This window comes from Pinus tabuliformis, chromosome 6 (assembly GCF_031772625.1).
Source record: "Pinus tabuliformis cultivar Carrire ecotype Pingquan chromosome 6, CPIR1, whole genome shotgun sequence".
Taxonomy (NCBI): Eukaryota; Viridiplantae; Streptophyta; class Pinopsida; order Pinales; family Pinaceae; genus Pinus; species Pinus tabuliformis.
In genome coordinates, this window is record NC_142292.1 from 1,899,966,006 (window position 1) to 1,899,993,437 (window position 27,432).

General features: G+C 38.8%; 1 protein-coding gene across 1 annotated transcript in view; it reads right to left on the bottom strand.

Annotated features, from left to right (window-relative positions):
• ISA3 (isoamylase 3) overlaps window positions 1-27,432 on the bottom strand; it is a 382,462-nt gene that overhangs the window by 190,980 nt on the left and 164,050 nt on the right. Inside the window, exons 14-15 of the mRNA XM_089430864.1 lie at window positions 25,088-25,188; window positions 2,062-2,113 (exon numbers count right to left, since the gene is read on the bottom strand). Coding sequence (XP_089286990.1) covers window positions 2,062-2,113; window positions 25,088-25,188 — 153 coding nt within the window. The remainder of the gene's footprint in view (window positions 1-2,061; window positions 2,114-25,087; window positions 25,189-27,432) is intronic.

Here is a 27,432-nt window from a genome sequence, read left to right on the forward strand (position 1 = left end):
GTCCAAACTTAGGAAAACCGTTTAATTAATCAGAATTAATTAAGTCAAGGTGAGAATAGTCTAGAAACTCAAACAGATTGACTTCAAGATTATCCTAGCCCTTAATTAAGTTTTAATCTTGGTCGTTGGTGCTCTAACAGAGGATTATAAGAAGTCGATGGGCACTTGGAGAATATACTTAAGCAGTTCGATTTCCTTGGCAGATCGATTTCCAAAGAGCAACAGTAGTTGCCAGAGAGCCAAAGATCGAAGCAAAGATAGTGAGGGGTAGAGACAGTGATCCAGAGGAAGTTTTCCAAATCCAGATAGATTGTAGCAAGAGGCCAAATTATTCCCAGTTGGGAAGCGTAGAGGACTACATAGTTGCTTCAAAAGAGCAACTCGATTTAGCTAGAGGAAAAATCGTTTTCAGCTCTAAAGGCCGAGCAGAGGTCCCAGAGTGTCAAAGAAGTGATTTCCTTAGCAGAGACAAGTAGAACGACTTCATCAAAGGCAATTTCGGGCTAGACGTCATAGGGCTTGCGCAAGCACTACACAAAGCCCAGCATAAGGGTTCCAGGCGGACGAGTTTCTGAAGGAAAGTTGTGTCGGGGTTGCTTGTGGAAGAAGGGTAATTCCCTTGGATAATTTTGGCCAAATTTTCTTCTTGTTTCGATTGCCAATTGGGCATCCATATATTGTACTCAAAATTTCACTACTACATAAGAATAAAAACCCTCAACTATTGTATCAGTTTTCCCAAGTTGGGTTTTTTTAGGGACAATTGTCCAAAAATAACAATGTCATTTTTGAGTGGGTGTGTGTTAGATTTTCTCAAATTCTAGTGCTATTTTCTTCCACAGTATTTGATTGTGAAAATCAGTGTGAATTATTTGGTATTTGTCATAGCAAACTGCAAATAAATTGTTAAATAAATTAACAATTAGGAAAATAATTTCCAGTTGTTGTGATAGATAAAATTTTCATAATATTGTGTCTCTCTTGTTCTTGGTTGTCTTCTATTGTTCATTGGTTTATAATTCTATCTACAATTGCTTATTGTTGTTGAAGATTTAATTATATTGGATAAAGTGACTGCTAATTGAAGAATAATTGTTGTAAGTGATTGTGCTAAGCATAGAATAGTGGAAAATTAACACCTTACACCTATACACTTGGGATGTTGGACCTTCATTAGTTGGTCTCATGACTATAGCGCCCACCCTAAAGACTTTCCCACTCTACAACCATCATTATCACACACACCAATGGATTGATGGGCTAACCTAGGAGTCACGACATGTCACTCCCCCTAGGCATTGGACACACCGAATAGGGTTGTTGATCTAACTATATCTAATATAAGTGAGGTAACTTATTTACATGTATTGATCTATTTAGACATTTGAAGGTGAGTTTTGTGTTAAGTATTCTTGTGTATGGTCTACTATGATGCATTTATGATTATTATCCTTAACATTGTTGACTTCACTTGTTCTTGATTGTTCCATTCTACAATAGTCCAAGAGATCAATATAATAACTATTGTGGAGATGAACATATGACATGGTTATATGGATGTATTTTGGTTATTTAGAAGAGCTTTTCTGAATCCATAAGGAATTATTATGTAACTCATCTCTATTATCACTTTGCGAGCTATGCTCCACATTTACATTTGGTGTATATTGTGTGCTTTAAAGAAACTTTCTAAAATAGGGTAGACATTAAACTCTTCCAAAAAAATTGAATGAGACAACCCATAGACAAGCGATGGTGACTTCAACATATACCAAGAACCCCACAAGTTTCAATGTAGATATCTGCTATATTGCTATTTTATTTATACTAATCAAAGACTTTTCATCAAGACATTTTTTCATTTCCTCCAAATAAAATGGGTTTTCAAAGTGACGGTCATTCTTATAAGGACACAGGCATGCCATGTAACTCACATGTCATTAGAAGATGGATTGATAAGTATGCACTACATTCAAATATATATAAGACAATAATTTGTAGTTATAAATGCACTAGCTATCTTCTATCAAAGAAATAAATAGATACACAAATGTATTTTACCTTTATAAACCTTCTAATATCATCTCGATACTTGCCATTCCATTCAGCCCACCTATATACAAAAGAAGTTAGAAATTTGTTTCAGAATGCCTTCAATGGTTCCACTTATTTATTTATCTATTAGCAATTCATAACATTTTCTCCAAAGGATACTTTGTACAATTTTGTCAGTAACGCACATACTAAGATAGTTAAATTCACTCTCCATGCCTTTTTTCAACAACAGACAAATAAATAAAACTGGAAATAGAAGTTGAATGCATTCATGTCCTCAAAATCAAATGTCTTATGAAAAAAATGGATATAATAAAATGTATTTGACATTTCCTAATGTGTGTGTGTGCGCACATGCACAACAGAGAGAATAAGGTCCAAAGAGATACAATTATAACAATAAAACCTTCATGTTAAATAATTAAGCTATTGGAAAGTAGTGAATGAAATCAGTGTTGTGATACTTGTCTGAGACTCACCAATCTTGTAAAGTCGACTCGAAAACAATACTCGCCAGACTTACTAGAACCAAACAGCCCTCTCTTTGAGGGTTTGCTTATGCTCACAAACTACAGCTGCCGTTCCAAGACCCAACTTCCTAACCACACTCCTATCTATCTATCTCCACAAAGGTTGCAATGATTGATTAACCTTGGAAGCTACGAATGAACAAGGATCTACCTAAGGAGACATTGGAATTTTGGAGAAACATTAAGCACAAATTGTTGTTTGATAGTTCACCTTGGAGATAATTTGTTATTGGTGGACCTATCAAGCTGGAGGCCGAACACAAGCCTCAAGGTGGAGAAGTAATCAATCTTCCAATTGGATCTTTGTTTTTTTCTCTTTAAAGAAAATGTTTTGATTTTTATCCTAATTGTTTATTAATTTTTCATTTTCTTTTTTTATTTATGGGATTTTGGTTGTTGATTCTAACTAGATACCTATCCATTTTTCCTAAAGCAAAAAAGGCCTCTTGATCAAGCATGTGAACATGTTATCTAGATTGACCAAAATTATGAGAAGATCGAGAGCAAATACAGTAAGCTTATCAATAGGGAAACAAACAGTTTTGTACCTCCCAAACCTATGCTCAAAGATATTCAAATGCCTAAATGAAGTGCAACCCAAAGGGCAATTAAGAATGTTTCCCACAATCACCACAACGATGAGCAATCTCAATTTAGGCTGGACTTTCAGCACAATGGGAGGAATCCGAGGAAAAATTGTTTAAGATGCTCTTTAAAACTTAAGGGATGGTTGACTGTCAAGGCCAGTGTCTGTCCAACTGGGCAATGGAGTCAAGATCAACGAGCAAGAGGGTTTGAATATTATGGAGACGATGTAATTAAGCAATTCACTGATGTGCCAGAGTTGGTCCAAAACAGATGTTGAGATTATGCAAGAATAGGTGAGAGCCAATCAAATGGAGCAATGAGTAAGCCCTGGATCTGGAAATAAGAGAAGCTGGAGATACAACATGTAACCATTTTAGAAAACCAGTGACCATGGCGGCTGGTAACCCAAGTGCCTTGATGGATTGTAGTAGACATATTGGGCTTCAACAATTTTGTCGTCATCTTCGTAAAATCAGTGAGTCGCAAAATTCATATATTTTCTGTTAAGGAGAGGTACCACATAAGAAATAGTATTTACATGTTAATAAGGGTTTTAGAGTGGTAACACTCAACACTACCTCACTCATTAATACATGTCATTTTACGTTAGCTTTTTGCAAATATGTGAGTTGTAAATGTGTTAAAGGTTAGGTGGTAGAACCACCTATGAATTGTTGGACTTCAATGACATGTGAAGCAAATTTGCACTCGTAGAAGCAATTCCACAAAATCAATTCCTCATTGAAAAAAAATTATAAATAAATAAAAATAAATAAATAAATCCTGCACAATATGATTGCCAATTGAATTCAACATCAAATTTGCCACTGATTGAGATTTCGGGAATTTCAAACTTTTCTGAAGGAAATCACAGAATGCAGAGACTAAGCTTAGATGGCAGGCTCTTATATAGTCCACTCAAATATCACTTGGTATATAATTTGAGTTATAATGCAATGACGTGGAGAATACAGTGTATTTTTTAACCCACAAAAGTGAAGAATGTTGTCCCTATGAGGAATGTTGTTGTGACATACATGTTGAGAAATCAATGCTAGTAGAATTAGGGTTTGATTCCTCTTTCTTGATAATTACTTGTGAATTATGTTGACTTCTTTTACTACTTTAATAGATTATCTTTCATCAAGCAATTACCAAATTATGTGTGTATGAAGATCACAAGAACAAGGGACACAAGATATAGGCACTCAGTCAGGGAAATACCCCTATCTAGGGGAAAACCCAGTCAAACCTCTTCCTTCAGTAGTTTTCAGAAGACAAGACAAGATAATCCACGACTCTTCTACCTAGACACAAACTTCCTCCAATGACCAAGTCAGCCCTTCCTTCCAGCAACTTCGATCTAGTCCTTTGACCTTGCAGCAGTAGAATTTCAACCTTCCCAGCAGCAGAACTTTGACATCCCCAGCAACAAAACTTCGACCCCAGCAGCAGCCCAATAACTCCGTACAAATGAGAGAGAGAGAGCCCAAAAACTTCGACTTTATTCTTCTCCTACCTTTCTCCTTCTTCTCTTGGAACTTCACACTTTTTCTGCTTGTCCTTCTTGTCTATCGAACTTGTTGAGTGAGTGAGCAAATGGATCGAACTGCACTTCTATATATAGTCTCTTTTGTGGGTTGAATTGCCCTAATGTATGCTGACTTCATTAGGCAAGGGCCGACTCGGTGTGGAGGTGACAAAGGACTTATTTGACTCAATAAAAATTATTTTTACATGATTTAGAAGCCCAAGAAGTGTCTCATAAAATGGACAATGACTCTAATAACTCAAGACAAAACCTAGAAGTCCTCAATGGGAGACTTTGACCTATAACATGATGACCCAAGCATGAAACACATGCTTTAATAAGTCATAATAATAATAATAATAATTTCTTTTTCTTTCTTTTGATAAATACATTTCATTATGACTCAAATACAATTATGAAGACCGAACCTAGTTACATTCTTCAACACTCCCTCTTAACTAGGGAGGTATTCATAATTACACATATATATACAAGTACATGGAAGATCTCAAAACACATGAACCATGAAGAGTTTAGGCACACATGGTGCCACGGACTAGATTCTTGACCAAGGAAATCTATCTGGGTGGGACTAAGATGGACTAAAGCTTTCAGCCTCTCTAGGTACCATCAAGCTTACTTACTAACCATCAACCTAGGGAACTAGGTGCGTAATGCAAGGTCAGAGCTCTATGACCAATGCCACCCTCCCTACTTCGGGAACTAGACATCAACACATAGGCCAGTCAAATGTCCTCCTAGGCATTTTGTATTACACAAGATGCCTCATCAAATCTCTTCCAAACATTTGTCATCAACGAGATTAGTAATATCAACCAAACCAAGCATGCTTCTAAGATATTCAAACTTTTTATTAGGAAGAGACTTTGTTAACACATCAACTACCTGTTCATCGGTTGGGACATATTGTAGCTTCACGATCCCATCTTGTACCAAGCTTCTAATGTAGTGGTACTTATTGTTGATATGCTTCGTCCTTGCATGGAACACGAGATCTTCAGACATCTTAATGTTGCTTTGATTATCACAATTTATCACAATAGGACTTAGAGGCTTCCCAAACAAATCTGACAGAAGTTTCCTCAACCATACAGCCTCCTTTCCTACTTCACATGCAGCCACATACTCAACTTCAACACTACTCAAAGCAATAGGATCTTACTTTCTACTCATCCATGAAATCATAGTAGATCCCAACCTAAAACATCCACTTGTAGTGCTTCTTCCATCAATTTCATGTTGATTTTTGGTAGCATCAGATGTGCTCTAGCCATGAAATTTGGTGGAGAGGCTAAGGCACATGAGATCTCAAAGACCCAGAAATCATTTGGAGAAATTCCACCCGAATGAAGAGATATTAAAATAATTAATATTTTTAATTGGTTCCCAAGTCTAAACTTAAGAAAATAAAAAAATTAATGGTTATTAATATAAAATGGGTGAGAAAGTTCTAAGTAACAAGGATCAAGCCAGTTCTAATCTTAGTCGTTGATTAGGGACTTAATCTCAGCTGTTGAATCATCAACAGGAAAATTATAAAAGGGGGCTTGAGGGTCAGTTGGAGATACACCAAGAGAGATCAGTCAGTTCGATTTTCTGGGGCAAGATTTACTGAGGAAATCAAGTAAGTGGTCAGTTGCAATGAGGAGCAGTTTAGCAAGAGGCTAAAGAATGCATAGCAGAGAGGCAGCGAAGTGTCGTGAGAGACAGCGCAGGCCTAGGAGGGTTGACGCAGAGGCCGTAGGAGCCAGCGCAGAGGACACAGAGGGCAGTAGAAGCTGACTCAGAAGCTGCAGAGGTTGATGCAGAAGCCACCAAAGGCTGACACAGAAGTCGTAGAGGGCTTCAAAGCTAGTACTGGGAGATTTTGTGAGGCACACTGGGAGCAAATCAGTTGACGCAGAGGCAAGAGAGGGTGACGGCGTGACGCAGTTCCAGAGCAGTGCTTGGAGCAACTTTCGTTGTCCAACAAAAGAAATAGGCGGAGTCACTGTGGGATTAATCATCTGTTTGCTGATTTGCCGGATTATTTGTCTCCGGATAGAGGTACCACTGCCGAGGACAATCTTTGTTGGGTGAGCAATTTCTGGCACCCTAGTTGTATTCAGAAATTTGCTTAGTAATAAAACCCTCATATATGTTGCACCAGTTTTCCCACATTGGGTTTTTCCAAAGACGATTGTCCAAAAATAACGGTGTCACGTGTTATTGTTTCTATTTACTCCAGTGCATGATCTGTATATCTATGAAGGTTGCATTTGCGTTTACTTCGATATTTATGTATTTAAATAACTTGTTGATGTAAAGAACAAGTAGGAGATAGTAAACCAGAAACTGCAGTAGGGGTTTTTGATGTGTTAGATTTAGGAATTTTCACATGGTATCAGAGCGATCGCAGATTAGAGGCGACTGAATACCCCAGCCAAGAAAATCTAATAGTTTGCAGCATAGAAGCAGTTTTCCCGAGAGACAACGTTGTTCCAGAGTTGAAGAGGCAAGAGGAGTGACACAGTGCAGAGAGTGTGACGCAGAGGCTCACGCAGTGCCTGTGTCAGAATTCTGAGCTGGGAGAGGAAGACGCAGTAGCTGAGAGGAGCCCACGCAGTAGCTGCGTCAGCTATCCAGGTCAGCGCAGAGGTAGAGAGGGGGCAGATCAAGCCTACGTAGTGCCAAGTCATCTTTCTCAGCCAGGAAGGATTGACGCAGTTGCTAGGAGGAGCTGATCCAGCTCTCACTGTGATTGCACAGAGCCAGAAGGGCACAGATGCTTTAGTTGTCAAGGCTAAGGGAGCTGAGCATATTTTGATTTGTGGAGCTGGTGGGGCGTTGTTTCTATGAGTGTAGAACAGTGTCTAAGGGGACTGAACCAAGGTAGGGGGAAGCACTACCTCGATAGATCTCTAGCTATGGGGCAACCGTCTCGCATCAGTACTACTCCAATCCCAAATCCTGAGGCATCACATTTTACCACAAAAGGTTTGGCGAAATCTGGGGTTGCCAGAACCAGAGTAGATCACACTATCTCTTTTAAAGTTGTTGGGCAAGTCGAAGTGCTATAAAGCTGTTAGACAAGACGAGTTGCTCGAAAGTTGTTGGGCAAGTCAAAGTGCTGGAAAGTTGTTGAAAGTTGTTGGGCAAGTCAAAGTGCTGGTGCTGGAAAGTTGTTGGGGTCAGAGTTGCAGAAGAAACTGTTGGGGTCAGAGTTGCAGAAGAAACTGTTGGGGTCAGAGTTGCAAAAGAACTTGCTGGTGTCGAAATTGTAGAAGAAATTGTTGCGATCGAAGTTGCTAAAGAAGTTTTTGGGGTCGAAATTGTTGGAAAGAAAGCTCATCAAGGAGAAAGGCTAATGTGGTCTTAGAGGGGTCTTTGTCAAGGGTCTTGGGTCTTGGAATTCGTCATTTGAAGATTCTATAAGAAGAGAAGAATTCTTGTGGGTTTTCTTCTCAAGAGGAGATGTTTTGGCCCTGGCTGATCGCCTACATCTTGTGTCCTCTTGTCTCATTGTTCTTTATGATTTGGTAGTTGTTTGATGATAAGAATGCTAAATATAATCAATAGAAAGAAGAAGCTAATTAAGTTAAGTAAAAATACATCACAAGCAATTACCAAAGTAAGAGAAATCACCTAATCTAGCTGCCCTAGATTTCTCAACATGGTATCAGAGCTAAGGTGACAAGACAAGGAAAGGCAACTTAAAGAAAGGACCATCAAAAGGAGTATCAAGAAAGGTCAATATATCAAAGAGGACATCAAATCATCAAGAAGGGATACATGAGAGCCGAACAAGCTAAGGAGCATCAATAAGGACTACCCATTTCAAGGATCACACCATCTAGAAGCAACAACAAGAAGAAGACCTCAAGGACCCCACCTCCACTCAAAGAAAGAAGGTATACACATTGAAGCATCTTGAAGTCTCTACATCAAAGAAGAAGCATCAAAGGAATCAAGGTTTTCTCCCTCTATTTGAATCAAGAATCTCATCACAAGCATATTTGAACAAGGACATCTCTAGAAGAAGCATTGTCATCTTTAAGGAAGCAACCATCATCATCAAAATCAAGAAGGCATCAAGTTGAAGATATCACTATCAAAGGAGCATCTTCACTTGACAAGTAAGTATCCTTATATCTATAATTGAATCTACTATCAAAATGACATCATTTTGATAGGAGAGCAATAGGTTGGTTGGGTCATCAAATTTCCTTGCATGGAAGAAGAGAACAGATTTGGTCCTCATAGAAAATGAAGTCATTGGACATATTAAGGGTTCAATTGTTGAAGCACCAAAAGAAGAAGTCGAAGCTCTAGCTCAATTCTTTTATACAATATATAATTTATTATTACTATCCTACAATGGATGTCTCATTCTTCGAAGTATTTTAAATATTTCCGTTGCGTATATGACTTTTGGTCGTTACAGATTACTTACCGCTGGATAAACACGGAACAACACATTTCTACCGCCAATGAGGAGATGAGATCTAACACCATCGTTGAACATGTGTGCTATGTGTCATAGCACCTGTTGCTCCAAAGTTCGGGTTGCTAGGGTTGCTCCTTACCATGAACGACTCTGTCTATATCAGTTCGTTGATGCCTCTATAACTGTGTCATCTCTAGCCATTGTTTGGAAGAAATTTGATAGTGTTCTTCAATGTACTTTGCGGCAAAAGAATTTTCCTTGACAACTCTTTTTTTCTTTTTCTCTGTGACATGGTCAAGTCTCGGAGAGATCAAAAAGTTTTGGTGTGTAATTGTTTTTTCAAACCTGGTTTTTCACTGACATTTGCATTGTTGACTGTTCGGTTTTTTCTCTCCCAGCGTGATCATCGATCCTATTTTTCTCCCTGTGGCTAGGACCAGTGTTGCACGAAGCGCCCCGCCCCCCCCCACAGTTCCAAGCCCCGAAGCGCGTCCCATACGAAAGCGCCTAGGAAGCTTGGCCGGAAGCGCGCTTCCGAAGCGTCGAAGCGCACTTTGTACCGCGCTTCAAGCGTTGGAAGCGTGGCGCTTCGGAGGAGGAAGCGTACGCTTCCGGAAAAGCGTTTAGAAAATCGTTTTTTTTTTTCAATTTTTTTTTAATTTTAGGTGAGTTTGCTTGTTGGGGGTGGGTCCACCTTGGGTTAGGGTGACGAATGAAGGCAAAAAAAAATATAAATATAGCAGATGCTCCCTCATGGTAATGTTAAATTCTTAAAGTAAAAGTGACATTCTCCTTTATTTTTCATTTTCATTCACTTTTACTTAAATTTTTAACATTACCATGAAATGACTCAGGATGTTTGAGAGTGGTTCCAGCCTCATTGGACTTCATATGGAGAAAATAGATTTCATATCCTATTCAAAATTCAGCAGACTTAACAGTTTTCAAGAATTTAGGATCAATGGGATTGTGGCATTTCATTAGATTATATCAAGTATGAAGGTATGAGATTAGCATTTAATCAAGAGCACCAAGCCCTATATGTACCCTAGTGTTGGTGGTGTTAATTGTTGAACTCGTTTGTCACGCGGCACGCCCTTAGCAAAAAATTACCTTTCAATCAAGTCAAAATCATCGATCAAGCATGTTAAGCTTTTTCTACCATATTTTAAGTCTTGAATTAGGTAGTTTGATCAAATTGGGCAATGTTGACTAATATCCCTAGACAATCGAGGTAGAGGCAAAGGCTAGACAAGAGGAGAAGAATCTAGATTCTATATGGTTGATGCATCTAAATGGTTGATGCTCGAATAATTAATCATTAATGTACAATGGATGTCATATCTATCTTGATTTATGCAAAAATATGCATGTTTTCATGTCTTCTACAATTAATTTTCTATTTGGGATGTTTGTTTTGAGTATAAATGCAAAAAAATATAAATATATATATATATATAGCAGACGCTTCCGCGGACGCTTCGCTTCCTAGATGTTTGGAAAATGACACTTCTGCGTCCCCGCTTCCAAAAAACGCTTCCGCTTCGCCCCCGCTTCGTGCAACATTGGCTGGGACACCTTGATTTGAGCTACCAGTTTGTGTCATCTGCACTGACGTCTTTTCATGATCCATATCTTCGTGTGATTTCTTGTCGTCAGGCTGAGTACAAAACCCTCTGCACAGTGTTTCGAGTCTGGTCATTTATATTCATGTCATTCTTTGAGCAATCCATCAAGCATTGACGCTCCTCTCTTGCATCCTACTCTCATTATGGCGCATAACTGTTTTTGAGCTATCGACTGAGCTAATTCAGGACATCAATTCCTGCAGCCCTCCACTCATCCATTATCTTTTCCTAGCATAAATTCATCACACCCTTGTCAACAGAAGGCGTCACAGTGATCGTCATCGCGGGTTTATCATTGATAACAACACAAACTAGACCGATTCTCCTTCAGCAACTACCATAGTTCCGAAAACTCGATTGCCTGCCCGGAAATTTTTTCGGGAAACAAAACTATCTTGTTGTGCTTCGTGTGAGCATCCGATGTCCACTGAGCAACATAGAAGATCTGTCATTGGCGATCGAACACTGAACATTTGTTTTCAATAGTCATTTGGCTCTTCAAATGTAAATGATGGAGCAGATTGGGATTTTTCAACAAAAAGCTACTTAGTGTGAAAATTCTTAGATCTAACAATCTCTGGAATACTACTACAACCAACTTAATCTACTTCACCTAGATGCAAATTACATTACAAACTTATTTCAAATTTCTTCTTAAAATATTGAAGCAAATTACTAAAGCAACCTACAGCAAATTAAATATGATTCTAAAACATAGAAACTGAGCAAGAAAATACAAACACATAGAACACTGTTATTTTTGGACAAATGTCCTCAGAAAAACCCAATGCGGGAAAACCGGTGCAGCAGCTTTGAGGGTTTATTATTATTAAGCAGTAGCAAATTCTGAATACATCTCTGAATACCTCACAGGGTTATTCAGTTACAGAGAGAAATACTGGCAGAAAGAATTGTGAGGTTACCTCACACTATCACTGGAAATCCTGGCTGATCCAGCCCCAGATTAATTGCCCCCGACTTTTTTTGCTACCTTTGTGCAATATCTGCATCAGCCCAATGTCAAGCTCTCTAGGGATTGTGTCACTCGTCTGGCTGGTCGATTTGCTACCCAGGAGATCCGATTTCTGCCTCCCGGTCTCACACCCTAACTCTCGGCTTCTGAAACTCAAATTCCCTCTACAAATTTCGGCCTCCTCACTGGCTTCTACGTGGCTCTGCGTCAGCCCCTCTGGCTCAACATTGCCACTGTTGGATTACTCTTTGCCTCTCTCTACTAATAATTCTCCAATTAAGAAAATCACTCTCTCTCTGGATGCTATCCCTGCCCCTCAACTGCAAGAAATCTCCTCAATCGAATTTTCCTCCTAAGAACTTCTCATTTCAGAAAATTGATTTCTTGATCTCTCTTCGTGTATTTTCCAAATGACCCTCAAGCCCCTTAAATCTTCTTGTTGGACAACCAACGGCCTAAATTAACTGCTAATCAAAGGCTCAGGTCGTTTTGACTTGATCTTTCTCTTTTTCTAGAAGTTACACCCACAATTAGATTAATACCCATTAATATTTTAATTTTCCTAAACTTAGACTTAGGAACTCCATTAAAAATATTAATTATTTTAATATAATCGTCTCTGGGTGGAATTTCGCAAAACTGTTTCTTGGTTTCTTTGGAATGCATGTGCCCAAACCTCCCTGCAAAATTTGAGGCATATAGCACATTCGATGCTACCCCAAATCAACACTCCCTCTTAGCGAATAATGTACTCTAGCTGCTACATACTGCTCTGACTCTGAAGCATCGTCTTCTGCGTTGCTGATGTCTGACATGCTATCCACCAACTACTACGTTGTTGTTGTAACTATATTGTTGCCTTTGACACTGCCACTGCCAATGCTACATCTATACTACAACTCCCTCTCAAATGTTGCATTTTCTATGCTACTAGCACTGTCACTGCTAACATTGCATCCATATTGCAACTCAGTTGCTAAGAGAAGCAACTGAAAAACATCCAAAATTATTGAACTAATTGTGTTCAGTATGATACCACGTGAATGTTGGAACTGACTGTTGCTAGTCTCTACGCTGACCCTCTGAATCTACTGCGTTGTTTTTGAACTCTGCTCTATGCCATCTACACTATTGTCAACTCTGCTCTGCGTTGCTCAGACTCTGGCGCTCCTAGCCACTGCAATCATCTCCCTGACACTGCTTGGCACCATCCGACATTAGTCCATCCTACTATTGCAAAACAGGGCTCCCATAGCAAGGTATTGATCCAAGAGGTGGACTCCCCAAGGATCCCACCCATTTGTAGTTATTTCAAACTACAGCTCCAAATCAACCCACTTCCCTCTTGGAGGTATCATGGTTGTCATGGCGAACTCCTCCTCCTGTTCGATCTTTGTGGTTGCAACCTTCTAATCATGCTTCTCATCCTTGTCCTTTTTCTTCAAAGGACACTGGGATGCATAGTGGCCCATCTCCCCACATCTGAAACACTTAACCTTGGAGACATCCTTCTTTCATCTCTGTTGCCCCTGCTGCCCCTTCGATGCAACGGTTGCATTCTCCTCCTCCTCCTTGGGTTTCGACCCACTATTATTGCTGCTTCTATCAAGTTTGACCTTGACCAGGCCTCTCCTCAACTTCTCTTGTTTTAGATCTGCCCACATCTCATCCCAATTCAACAATGCTGCTCTGCCTAGGATACCCTGGACAAAGACTTGCCACTCATATGAGACAGAATTGAGGGTCAATCTCACTAACTCTGAATCCTGAGGTGTATGCCCCGTAGCTGACAACTCATCACGGGTCTCCCTCAGCTTCGCAAGTATTGGATCCACACGTTCTCCCTTTTGCATTTGAGCAGATCTCAGCTTCTGCTCTAAGTACATATTTCGCTGCTCAGAAGATCCCTGATATAACGTAGGCAAGGCATCCCACATCTCCTTAGCAATTGCTCTGCTAGCAACATGGCACACCACGTGATTCTTGACTCCATCCAGGATCATCCTCTTGGCCTTTGCCATCTCAGCCTTGTACTTCTTTAGTGGATCTACATCTGCAGGTTTAGCCACCACACTGTCGACGTATGTCTTGAGGGCATGCTCACCTAGAAGGAAAAATATTCTGGCCTTCCAGATTACGTAGTTGGATGCTCCATCCAACCTATCCTGATCCCTCAAGCCACTGGTTGCCATATCCTCTTAAAACTGTCAAACATCTCCCTCTTTCTCCCTACTGCGTAGCTTTTAAGTTGGCTTATGTACTCCCTGATGGAGCTGGTAAGTCTACTACTCTTCTGCTGCCCAGCAAATGAGAAATATTGATTTCCTTGGCAAGAAACCATTGAGGAAGTATTCCCTCACTATGCGATCTGTTTCCTTCTTCCGACGGCTTTTCTGCCCAACACTTAGCTTGCAGAAAATTGCGTCCCTCTAGCTCTGCGCTAAGGCTTTATGTGGTTCCCTTTGCCTTGGCAAATTCTCGATCCAGTAGTTTTACCTCTCTGTCGACTCACTCAGAGAGAAACAACCTCGAAAATATAGCCCTCCTTGCTAAAACTACACAATCCCTTAGGGGATTCGAACTACTGCTTGTTGCAGCAAGTTGGCCCTTGCTTCAGTGCTAGATCTGCTCTTCCTATTTCACATCAAAAGCTATGATACCATGCGAAAATTCCTAGATCTAACAATCTCTAGAATCTTACTACAACCAGTTGAATCTACTTCACCTAGATCGTAAATTACATTACAAACTTATTTTAGATTTCTTCTTGAAATATTGAAGCAAATTATTGAAGTAGCGTACACCAAATTAAATATGGTTCTGAAACATAGAAACTGAGCAAGGAAATACAAACACATAGGACACCGTTATTTTTGGACAAATGTCCCCGGAAAAACCCAATACGGGAAAACCCATGCAGCAGCTCTGACGGTTTATTATTATTAAGCAGTAGCAAATTTTGAATACATCTCTGAATACCTCACAGCTTTATTCAGTTACAGAGAGAAATATTGGCAGAAAGAATTATGAGGTTACCTCACACTATCACTAGAAATCCTGGCTAATCCAGCCCCAGACTGATTGCCCCCGGCTTTTCTAGTTGCCTTTGAACCAGCCCGACGTCAAGCTCTCTGGGGACTGTGTCACTCCTCTGGCTGGTCGATTTGCTACCCAAGAGATTCAATTTTTGCCTCCTGGTCTCACAACCCGGCTCCCGGCTTCTAAAACTCGAATTCCCTCTGCAAATTTCGAACTCCAGTGGGCTTCTATGTTGCCTCTACGTGGCTCTACGTCAACCCCTCTGGCTCAACGCTGCCAAAAGCTGGATTACTCTCTGCCTCTCTCTGCTGATAATTCTCCGGCTGAGAAAATCACTCTCTGTGGATGTTATTCCTGCCCCTCAACTGCAAGAAATCTCCTCAATCGAATTTTCCTCCTGAGAACTTCTCATTTCAGAAAATCGATTTCTTGATCTCTCTTGGTGTATTTTCCAAATGACCCTCAAGCCCCTTCTTATATCTTATTGTTGGACAACCAACAGCCTAGATTAACTCCTACTCAAAGGCTTGGATTGTTTTGACTTGATCTTCGTCTTTTTCTAGAAGTTACACCCACAATTAGATTAATACCCATTAATATTTTAATTTTCCTAAGCTTAGATTTAGGAACTCCATTAAAAATATTAATTATTTTAATAAAATCGTCTCTGGGTGGAATTTCGCAAAATTGTTTTTGGGTTCTTTGGAATGCATGTGCCCAAGCCTCCCTACAAAATTTGAGGCCTAGAGCACATCCAATGCTACCCCAAATCAACACTTAGGGGGTGATGGGAATGACGCAATCTGCGTTGCCTTTGAACGGAGTGAATCACAATCAATAATTGGTAGTATTCAACAGCAAAACTTCCAAATACATTATGATAATTGGTATCGCTCTGTTTTTAAAATCTACATGTGCAACTCTAAATTTTCATTTATTATTTCAATTCGAATTTTTGCTGAGGCAAACTCCAGTAACCAAAACCTCCAGCGTGAGGCAAACTCTGTGTGAAGAGCTCTGAAAGGTTGTGGCGTTGTAGGAGAACAAAAATTGCACAGAGAACCATTGATTGTTGTTGCCGCAACCCACCTTTCTCTTTCCGGAACCAATTATAAACTGCGTTGACAGAGCAGCATTAAGCCACCCTGTGTAAAGCACTGTGCGCCCAAAAATTTTGAAGAATTTCATGCGTGCTCAAAAGTTAACACATTTGAAAAATACTTCAAGTAAAGCGAGAAGCTCACTAGAAGACCTGGAGTGTAGTTACGTATTTCATGCTGGTACATGGACCTGTGTGAAAAGATGTGTGTAAAATTGGTTTTTTGGGTGGTGTGAAATGGTGCAACGAGTCAATTCACGAAAGTGCATAAGCCTCTATGTTGAGAGGATCCTTCCAAGCAAAGATATATGGTATGTATAAAGATTTGTTTTCATGCATGAAAATAATAGCCATTAAAAAGTGAAAAGTTAAGGTGCAGTGGAGTCATTTTTTTAATGCAAAGTTTTATGAGTAAGTGAATGTAAAGGCTCTTTAAGGAAAAATAATTTAGAGTGGCTCTTTTAAGTACTCTTATAAAGTTTGTAAAGGGTATTTTCAAGTATATGTTGGTTCAAAGTAAAGAGTCATTGAAAAGTAATAAAGTTAAAGTTAAAAGTCATGAAACATAGGGTTTGGTTAAAGTTAAAAGTCTTGTAAAGATGGAAGTCATAAGATAGTTGATTTAAAGTGTTCATGTTTGTAGAATTTATTGTAAAATATTTAGGGAAAGTCAAAGTGATGTAAAAAGATGAAATTGAGAGGTTGAGTCCACTTCAAAGTCAAGTCAAAGATAGAAATTCAAAGTCAAATTTGAGGTTATGGTGTCCAAGTTTAAAATCAAAGGTGCATGATTGGTTGAACCCGACACCGTTATCATTGTTATAATGGGTGCATTTTCGATTGAACCTGACACCCAAGCCTTGATTGAATCATTAAGTCAACATTGATAGGGGGTTAAATTCTTTCAAAGTTATTTGAAATTGTTGTAAAATCATTAACTTGGGTGCATTTTCAGTAGTAGTCGACACCCTAAACTTGTCAAGTAAGCATTAAATTGAAAGAAGCAAAGTTCAAAACTAAGATCAAGCGAGCATGAAAATCAAGCAAGCCATAAGAACAAGTGAGTGTGATAATCAAGCGAGCGAGTACAAGCAAGCGTGTTAAAGACCAAAATGGGTAAAGGAGGAAAACGTCTTCAAAGTGCAGAGCTAGAAATTAAAGAATTGCAAGAGTGCAATCATGAATTGCACAACAAAATTGAAGTACTTGAGTGGAAGTTAAAGCAAAATCAAAACATAATTAATCAAATGACTAACACATTAGAAGCAACAAAAGATCTTCAAAATGAACTAGATATGAAAGAACAACTCATTAATGCACTCCAGATAAAATTGAGGCAAAAACAAGATCTACTTGATGTAAGACGCCTAGAAACGATAGATGCAGTCTGTGACATAGAAGACCTCATCCAAACAGCAAATGCAATTTGTGAAACAAATGACCTCATTTAGCGTTTTGATGATAGTTGTGATACAAATGATCTAATCCACCGGGTTGATTAAAGTTGTGACACGGATGATCTCATCCAGCAAGTTGTGCTACTAAAGGAAAATGATGCAACTAGTTGTACTGAAGATCTAATTGAAAAGTTTGATGCAGCGTGCGATACGGATGAATTGTTAATAGAGATGACTGACGCTCGGTGTGTTACAAATGACTTAATAAACCAAGCACAGAATATCAGCAACAATAGCAGGTGTGAATAAAAACAAGAAAAAGGTATTTCCAAGATGGTAATCAGACCTTGGGAAGAAATTTCATTCAACAAAGATCAACACGGCTTGGGATACAATAAAGAGAACAATTTTTATGTTCCATATTTTTCAAAACCAATTCAGTTTGTAAGTGCAGGTTTTCTAGAAAATACTTAGAATCTTGTTACGTATAACCATTGTAAGAGAAACGGTCATATGGAGAGTATATATTTCGACCTCCATCCTTGTCTTCATTGTGGGAAGACAAATCATCTATCAGAAAAATGTCAAATGCAGAAGAAGACTAAAATGAGAGTTAATTATGGATGGATAAATCCTTGGATATGGAATCTAGAAATAAAGAAGATGCATAAGTCCTACAATCTACTCAAGGCAAAGGTAACAATAAAGTTGCCAGAAGAATTGAACATGGAGAAACTCTCCTACGCCTGAAGGGGGGAGTTCAAAAATGAAATGATCAGTGGTCAAACAAAAGCCGCCTGTTGTCTCTCCTTTTAGTGGACAAAGGGGGGAAATGATAATGGAATTGAAGATGGTTGTTAGACTAAAAGTTTCAACAAACTCAACAAATTTGCTAGTGGGCATCATCAAATTTACTAGTGGGCCTCAACAAATCTCCCAGTAGGCATCATCAAATTTGCCAAATGGGCAAGCGAACTTTGAGTTTTCAACATTTCGTTTTAATGGTTTTTCAAGCAATTCTTCAGCAGCTCCACACAGTAATTCTTCAACAGCTCAACGTAATAGTTCTTCAGCAGCTCAACACAGATGAATCAACAAGAAGACTTCGAGATGGTACCAAGATATTACTCTGGACTTATGATTGAGGGGGAAATGTTAGACTCATACATATATTAACAATCATTAAGTCCAAATTAAATGTTGATTAAGTATTTATTAAAGGGAGTGTGCAGGAATAATTCATAAGAAAATATGAAATTATTCACAATGAAAGTAGACTTACTCTAGAAGTCTACGTATGACTAACGATGAGGATAATTGTTGAAGTTTCTAAGTTTACTTAGTTATAAACCCTCCATGCACTTTATCTGGTTTATTCCTACCTACTTGTTATTTTTCCTTAACAAGTTATTTACATACTGAAAATAAAAACTAATGCATGCTCAACATATTACAGATCAGCAACTAAAAGAAACAAGAACAAACACACCACATGACACCATTATTTTTGGATCAATGTCCCTGGGAAAACCCAATGCGGGAAAACCAGTGCAGCTATTTGAGGGTTTTCTTATTAAGCAATATCAGAGTACAATCTGGGTGCCGAAACTGCCCTACCTAATAGAGAATTTCCTTAGCAACTATACCTCACAGTTTGAGAGAAATCTCTTGGCTAAAACCCCAGAAAATCCTTCCGGCAGCTCCTCAGCACAAAACTGCTCTGCAACCCCAGCATCTGCCCAATCTGGACTGCGTCAGCCCCTCTCTGTCTCACGCTAGCCCTATGTCAGCCTTTCTTGGCCTGCGTCAACCCCAGGAGGCCCTGCGTCAGCTTTCTGGGCCTCTGCGTCAGACACGCTAGCCTCTCTGGTGCTCTGCGTAGCACTTGGTTGCCTCTGCGTGAGCCCTTGCTGGCTCTGCGTCACTCTCCTTGGCTATTGCGCTGCTCTCTCGGCACAATCTCTACCTTCTTTGTTTCTCTGTACTCAATGCCCCTCAGCTGCTCTCCCGATCACTGATTCTATCTCTCTTAGCAAACCCCGCTCTAGAGAATAGAATGACTAATCATCTAGTGTTCTCTCCAAGTGACCCTCAAGCTTCCTCTTATACTTTTCTTGTTGACGATTCAACAGCCGAGATTAAGTCCCTAATCAACGGCTAAGATAAGATCTGGCTTGATCCATATCTTTTGGACCATTCTAACACAGATTCATATTAATACTCATTAATATTTTATTTTCCCTAAGTTTAGACTTAGGAACTCCATTAAAAATTTCAATTATTTTAATATCTCCTGATCTGTTTAGAATCTACCCAAACCCTTTCTGGGTATTGGAGATCTCATGCGCCCCAAATCAACAATAATGAGAGAAGTTAGGGATGAAATCACACAAAATCAGCTTAGATATTTGTGGAGACATTTATGGAGAGATATTGTGGAGAAACTTGTGGAGGAGGTTCAACCAATTAGCCAAATTGGTTGTTTGTTATGAGAACCTCAATTCTATAATACAAGGCCTCATCTTGTGAATAATGTATCATTATTATGTAAATCAATTAATTAAGGCTTGAAAGCCTTTTCTCCCAATTTTTTGTCTCAAATTTCTGATATTTTGTTTTATTATCTCACTTCAACGGTACCCTGACCGAATTGTGGGCGGCGATGTAGGGCAGGTTCCTGCAACAGCGAAATCACGATGTTGTCCGCAACGGCTACCTGCCAGTGGTGGTTGTAGAGGGTTCGATGGCAGGGTGCAGCAGTTCGGAAGCAACAGGTAATTCCACGGTGGAATATATATATATACACACACACATTTGAACTTTGATTTTTTTTAATCTTTTTATTATATTATTTACTTTTACTTGTATTTTCTTATATATATGCTCCCTTTTTTTCAACCTTTTTTATATATACTATTTTTTTCTTTTTTTTAATATATATTTTTTTAATAATCTAATTTTTTATTTTTTTATATAGTGACTCTTTTTCTTTATCTTTTTTTTTTGGCCAAAGGCCTGAATGATGAAACTGAGAAATGGAGAAACTCCAAACTTTGAGTGAAACACTTCAATTAAACGGCAACAAGGTTGATAGAATGTTGATGGCCAAGGGTCGAATCAGACTTGTTCTCTGCAGTGGTGGAGCGGATTGGTTCTCTGCATCGGTGGATCGACCGGAGGATCGAACAGCTATGATACCAATGTAACGAACAACACTCGTATACTCAGAGGAATGCGTTGATACCAATGTAACGAACAACATTTGTATACTCAGAGGAATGCGCTGATACCAATGTAACGAACAAAGTTTGTATACTCAGCAAAATACTCAAAAGATTTGGTATATGTAAATATCCATTATAGGACAATAATATATTTCATAAGAATATTTGAATACAAGTGAGATGATGATGTTACAAATGAGGGTGATGGCTTGCTTATATACCTAGGCAAGTACCTCTTCATAAATGATCATGTCCTTGGATACATGCCTCTTTTATACTAATCACTAATTAATTAATTACAATTATCATTATTATTTTTATATATATTTTATTCATAACAATGGGAGGCAAAGGGACGGCTTGCATCATTGGTCCATCCCTTACAGATGGTGTACAGGCTTGTTCAATCGACTTGGAGAACCATGAGGATGTTTTTGTGCCCCAAAGCCACTTGCAAGCACCACAGATCATTTGCTTGGAGATAAAGGGGCCACCCCCTTCATCACTGTTATTGGAGCCCTCCTATTCATTATGGCACGTGAGGGACTTCATTTCGCCCTCCAACCGCCCTTCTAGCTACTATTCTATCATTTCGGCCCACTTGAGAGGCTAATTATTCTTATTATAGAGCTATTTGGTGGATTTTCCACCAAAAGTATTGTCATTATACACATTATTTCATTTTAGCAGCGTTATTAGTCCAAATTAGGCCATTTGAATCACTTAGAGGATTGTATAAATAGAAGAGAGGCATCTTTCTCATTCATCATCAATTGGATTGGATTTGTCTTATCAAAAAGAATTCGGACCTGCACTTTGGAGGAGTTTTGGAGTTCCTAATGCGCTTTGATGTTTAGAATAATTTCGCATTTTTGTCTTGGATCTTCTTTGGCATGTTTTGGATGGATGGATATATTCTTGTCAACTTGTAAATGTTTTTTATTGATATTTCTTTTCTCTATTAAATGTTTAATGTATGGAATACCTTTCTCTGTCTTGAAATGTGCCCTAAGTAATGCTAGTTTGTTAATAGCACTTGGATCACGAAAATATTGCATGCGTTACTCATTGTTGATAAGAACGAATCTTCCTAGAGGGTCACTACATACGTTGTTCCCTTGGAACTCCATCAAACATTATCAATAAGTATAAACATCTAGAACAACCTTCAAACCTCCTCACTAAGGTTTGCGAAGTTGTAATAGGCCTCCTTGATAGCGAAGTTTGAAAAATCAAAGACATTTAGACTCCAATTCTCCCAAAGGGTATAGGCACTAGTCTAATCCTAGGTGATCACCCCAGACTTTCTTTTCCTACCTTTTCTTTTGAATTCTACCCTAGCCTTAGTGGATCTCCTAGGGCATCAAGCGAATTTCTTTGTAACCATCCAATTTTGGAGCGAGTTGGCATCCATCTGCGTTGGTGTGTCCTCTAGAGGTCCTCCAAGTTTGAGGCCAATCCCATGGTCGGATTGGGAAATACACCAATCCCTAGCCATAAGACCATACTTATTTACGTTTCTCCTAGGTTAAGGTAGATTTAAAGGGAATCATTATTAGAAAAACTCAAAGGAAGTTTATCGTTCCCGAGACCCTTCTCATCCTCCTTGTTTGGCCTTGCATGACCATTGAAAGCAAGATAAAAAATAAAAATAAAAAAAAAGTAAACCCTAGGTGAAACTTGGATCTTCCCAAGACTTGTTTGTGGTCCCACATCTTTATCATTCTTTATCTCACAAGGCCACTTAGAAACCTTCTTTCTAAAGGGGTCTTAGGTCTAGACCATTATTCATCAAAGAATATCCCAAATCCCTAGGTCTAGACCTAAGACCCCTTTAGAAAGAATAATGGTCCTTGTCCCATTGTTGCCACTTGATCTAGTAGTAGTTGTTGATTTGGGGTAGCATCAGATGTGCTCTAGCCACGAAAACTGGTGGAGAAGCTAAAGCACATGAGATCTCCAATACCCAGAAATGGTTTGGGCAGATTCTAAACAGTTTGGGAGATATTAAAATAATTAATATTTTTAATGAGTCCCTAAGTCTAAACTTAGGGAAAATAAAATATTAATGTGAATTAATATAAAACTGTGTTAGAAGGGTCCAAAAGTCATGGATCAAGCCAGAGTTAATATTAGTCGTTGATTAGGGACTTAATCTCGGTCATTGATTTGTCAAGGAGAAAAGTATAAGAAGAGGCTTGAGGGTCACTTGGAGAACACACCAGAGTGATCAGTCATTCTATTCTCTAGAGCATGGTTTGCTAAGAGAGATAGAATCAGTGATCGGCAACAAGGGGCAGTGAATACAAAAGCAGAGAGGCAGAAAGGGTACCGGGAAAATCAGCGCAGAAGTCAGGAGAGAGGAACGCAGAGCCAGCCAGAGGCCACGCAGTGGCAGCCAGGAGCTGTGCAGTGCCTCAGAGAGCCAGCGTGGGTGAGGCAGAGGCTCTAGAGGCTGACACAGTGCCTCCAGAGGTTGACGTAGGGGTTATTGAGCTGACGCTGGGCCAAGAAGGGCTGATGCAGTCCCTAGAGGCAGATGTTGGGGTTTTCGTGGGGCAGATTGGAGTTGGGAGCTGTCGGAGTGTTTATCCGAGGTTTCAATCGGAATATCTACTTCCGAGTAGAGAGGTACTACTATCGAGATTATTCTCTGTTGGGTGAGCCGGATTTGGCACCCAGATTGTATTCAAAAACTGCATAATAATAAAACCCTCAGATAGTTGCACCGGTTTTCCCGCATTGGGTTTTTCCGGGGACATTGATCCAAAAACAATGGTGTCATTTGTGTGCTTGTTTTGTTTCCTTCAATTGATGATCTGTAATGTGTTGAGCATGTACTTGTATTTATTTTCAGTGTTTACATGGTAAATAACTTGTTAATTAATCAAAATAAGTAGGCAAAAATAAATCAGAAAGTACATGAAGGGTTTCTAACGGGTTAGACTTAGAAATTCCAACAGTAGTCCTTTAGGAACCCCTCCTAGGGCCCCTGCTAAATTAACAATAACAAGAACTTTGATTGAAAAGTCATTCCAAAATTTTCCCAAACCCAACTCTCGGCATTTGTTTCCCAACACTTATTAACTAAAAGAATACATGGCTAAGTTCCTAACCAAAATATTTAGAGGAAGCAAAATTACTTGATCTTAATCACATACACATATACAGATGTTTTCCCAATCAACAGTGCTTCATTAACAAATTAATCACAGAACTTACGTGGGCTCCCATACCAGGGATAATGGCCCAACTAAGAAATACAATACTGATCACCAGCCTCACTGCACTCTCTCAGACACAACACACGCTCACTGAGAAGCCTCTCTCAATTTTTTGTTGTTGTTTTGTTTTAGCTCCTCACTTTAGGTTCAATTTATAACTTTCCTAAGCTAAGATTGACGGCTAAAATTAACTCGTCAAGTTAACTAAAGATAAGTGACTTTACTTTAGTTAACTATCATATCTTTAGCTTTCTCTACTTTAACTCAAGTACAAGTCATAAATTTAGCTTGCTTTACATGCACATCTCATGCATGTCACATGCAACACATTCACATGCGTGCAACTCACTTGCACACCTTGGGGTCTGCATGTCACATGCAAGTTCTTAAAGAGGCAAATCAAGGGCCTTCTAGTCAGGAGTCAGGACACAAGACGAGAAGTACCTTTTGAGCTACAGTACTCAAAAAAACTTAACCTTAATTTACTACCAAAAGAGAACCTTCCACATGTGAAGTCTTCCTTAGGCCATACTAGATATTTTTGACCAATAATGGCACCATAGCTCTTCCAATGTTCATGATATCAGAGTGGAGTCAATTCTTAATAATACTGGATGGCAATAGGATCTTTGATCGAAAAGTCATTCCAAATTTATACAGACTCTGTGTTGGCTAATGTGCTAGTTCAACTTCACATGGATAAGAAAGCTCTATTATCTGTTATATCTTCTGTGCCAGACAATATTCAAACACCCACTGACCAGGACGCTAACTTCTATACTATCACTAATTACTTAAGCAATTACATGCCAATGAATTTCTAAAGCTTTCTTTCTTGTCTTACTTATAAGTATCCTGCTAGTGTCTTTCTCTTTGAAAAGAGTTTTCCTTTTACCCCTGTTCGATATTATTACTTCTGTAAAGGCAATTGTAACATTCAATTTCTCTCCACATGACCATACTAAGAGCTTATGAGTGGGAATGTTCCTATGACTACAAAACCTGAGTTGAAAATTTATGTAATCCTTGACGATTTGATACAGGCACTTGTGCAAAAACCAATACAATAACCTACAGATGGTAATTACAAACAAATGCACTTGTAGTAACAACAACTATTACAGGGACTTTAAAGCCACCCACTGCAAACAAACATTCACCTCTATCACAATGGAAGTCCAAGTCTATATTGTTTCCCTTTATGTAGAATCATGTTTCCTACTAATGCTTTTGATTTTGTTGCTGCAGTGATGAATAGCATTAAATGGTCCAGAGAGAAGAATCAAGATACAAATCATATATTACTTTAGTAGAAAAGGAGAAAGAAACTCGTTTCATGGATTGCAGGTTACCTATCCCAATTGGGAAATCTGCCAACTAAATATAGGCCCCCACAGTCCCATGGCTCTGCAATTATTTTGCATTTTGAAAGCACTGGATCCTTTGCAATGGCCTGCATACCATGTCAAACATGAAAAATAATATATAATTGCGTCATAAAAGGTCAAGCTAAATGGCAAAATTTGTCTCATATACCAATTCATAGAAAATATCACGAAAAAGGCACAAAATTCACTGGAAATTGAATAGACAAAGTTGCATGTAGAAATTTTAAATCTCATTTTGTACAATTAAAACACTTCAATCCTCTTCTACCATTGTCACTTCATGCAACCGAAAACTTCTAAACAGTTAATATATTGACATATTTTGTATTCCAGTACGATCTGCTTTGCTTAATTTTTTTGTATACAGACAACAACCATCCTCTTGTACCATTGTCACTTCATGCAACCGAAAACTTCTAAACAGTTACTATATTGACATATTTTGTATTCCAGTACGATATGCTTTGCTTAATTTTTTTGTATTCAGACAACAACCATGCCTCAGAGATATATTGAGAAGCTTAATGGAGAGGGGAGCTGCATGTCTTCCCAAGTAGCAGTCATCTTGGTCAAACAATTAGCATGCTTAAGTGATATATTGAGAAGTTTAATGTTCACTTTCAGCATTACTCCAAAGGTGCTTACACCATGCTTGGGGGTGTTTCATGTGATGTAGGGTGCCTAATCTGTGGATGACCCTTGATTGTTCAATGATGTGCTGGAAATATTGTTGTCAATGATGTCAAAAACAGGGGGAGACTACTTATGTCCAAGATAAAGATTGGAAAATGAAGATTTTGGGAAATATTGTTTTTGGATTTAATGCCTCAATTGGATAGCCCATCTTTGAAAGCATTTTTACTGCAATTACTTAGATCAAATGGGAGCATATGATATATGGTTGGACATTTTCTGATCTATATTTGCATGTACAGGTGTTCAGACTTAAGAACAGGATCTTTGGAGAACCCTACCAACCAAGAACAAGCTAGGACCAACCTTTAGGATAAGGTGTGTCCTAGCTCTTTTCCTTCTTTAATTTGCAAGTGCATGTGCGTGGGTCAATAGGGTTAGTAGGTGGATAGCTCTTGTCTGTCATATACCAATGGGCAGGCGTGTGGGATAAACTCTCCGGCAACAGAGACAAAATCCAGGAAAACAAGGGGAGCTCTGTGTCTTCCAGAGTAGCAACTATCTTAGTGGAAAAGAAATCTGCAAGTTATATTAAACAGAAAAAATGTAAAACAGCCTATGAAGATTCACAAAAATGTCATGGAATAAAACCGAACAAATTAATTAAAGGGTGAAGTTTGGCCAGAATGTTGACAGAAGGTAATTAAAGGGCTCCAAATATTGATGTTGTTAATATTGTTGCAGCTATTTTGGACAAGTTGGAGAATTATGCTTGGCATTCGGATATTGTGTATTACTTAAAATCTTTCATGTCGAGATAAATGGAGTGAAGGGCTCTTAGGTTGAAAGCATCTAAGCATTGTTTGATTTTAAGGAGACCTAGGATGGAACCCTGATAGTTTGGTCCTCAAGTGTGTTGACAAGGATGACTCTCTTACATATAAGATTTTGTGACGGACATTGTGATGCAAGGACGTTATTTTACTTGGTGAGTTGAAGCCATTCCCTCAAAGAACACAACAGATAAAGCAGTGACTGAGTTTTGGAAAATAAGATAATTACCAGATTTGTTGTACCACTGAAAATCACACAGATAATGCCAAGTCTTCCAATCCAATGGAACTGTCAAATTTTGGTTACAAGTATGGCATTATCCTAACCCATTCATCAAATTATCACCCCCAGGGAAATAATATGGAAGAATCCAACAACAAGAATTTTATGACAGTCATTAAAAAGATTGTCGGAGATAAAAAATAAAAAAAAAAAAAAAAATAGTCACCAAATAGCAAGATCAACCATGTTTTGTGAGCAGATTGTATCATTAATAAAGAAGCCACAAGAAAGAATCCCTTCAAGTTTTGCATATGGAATGGAAGTTACACTGCCTATTCATCTGAAGGCTCCAGTATATCGGTTGCTACAGCATTTTTACAATGAACTGGGAAGCAGTTAAATCAACGGTGAATCAGCTAGAGGAACTTCATGATAATAGGCGCAAGGCTTTGGATCTTGGAGGTACACTAGTGTATGCCAATGGGTTTACCAACAGCTGGTCCTTGTTGCAGTGCTGAATGCAATAACGTGGTTTCTCCTCTTCATGTACATATTTAATTTGTGTATAATGTCAGTAACATTTTTTCAAAATTTTATATTATTTAACTAGGTTGAAGTTG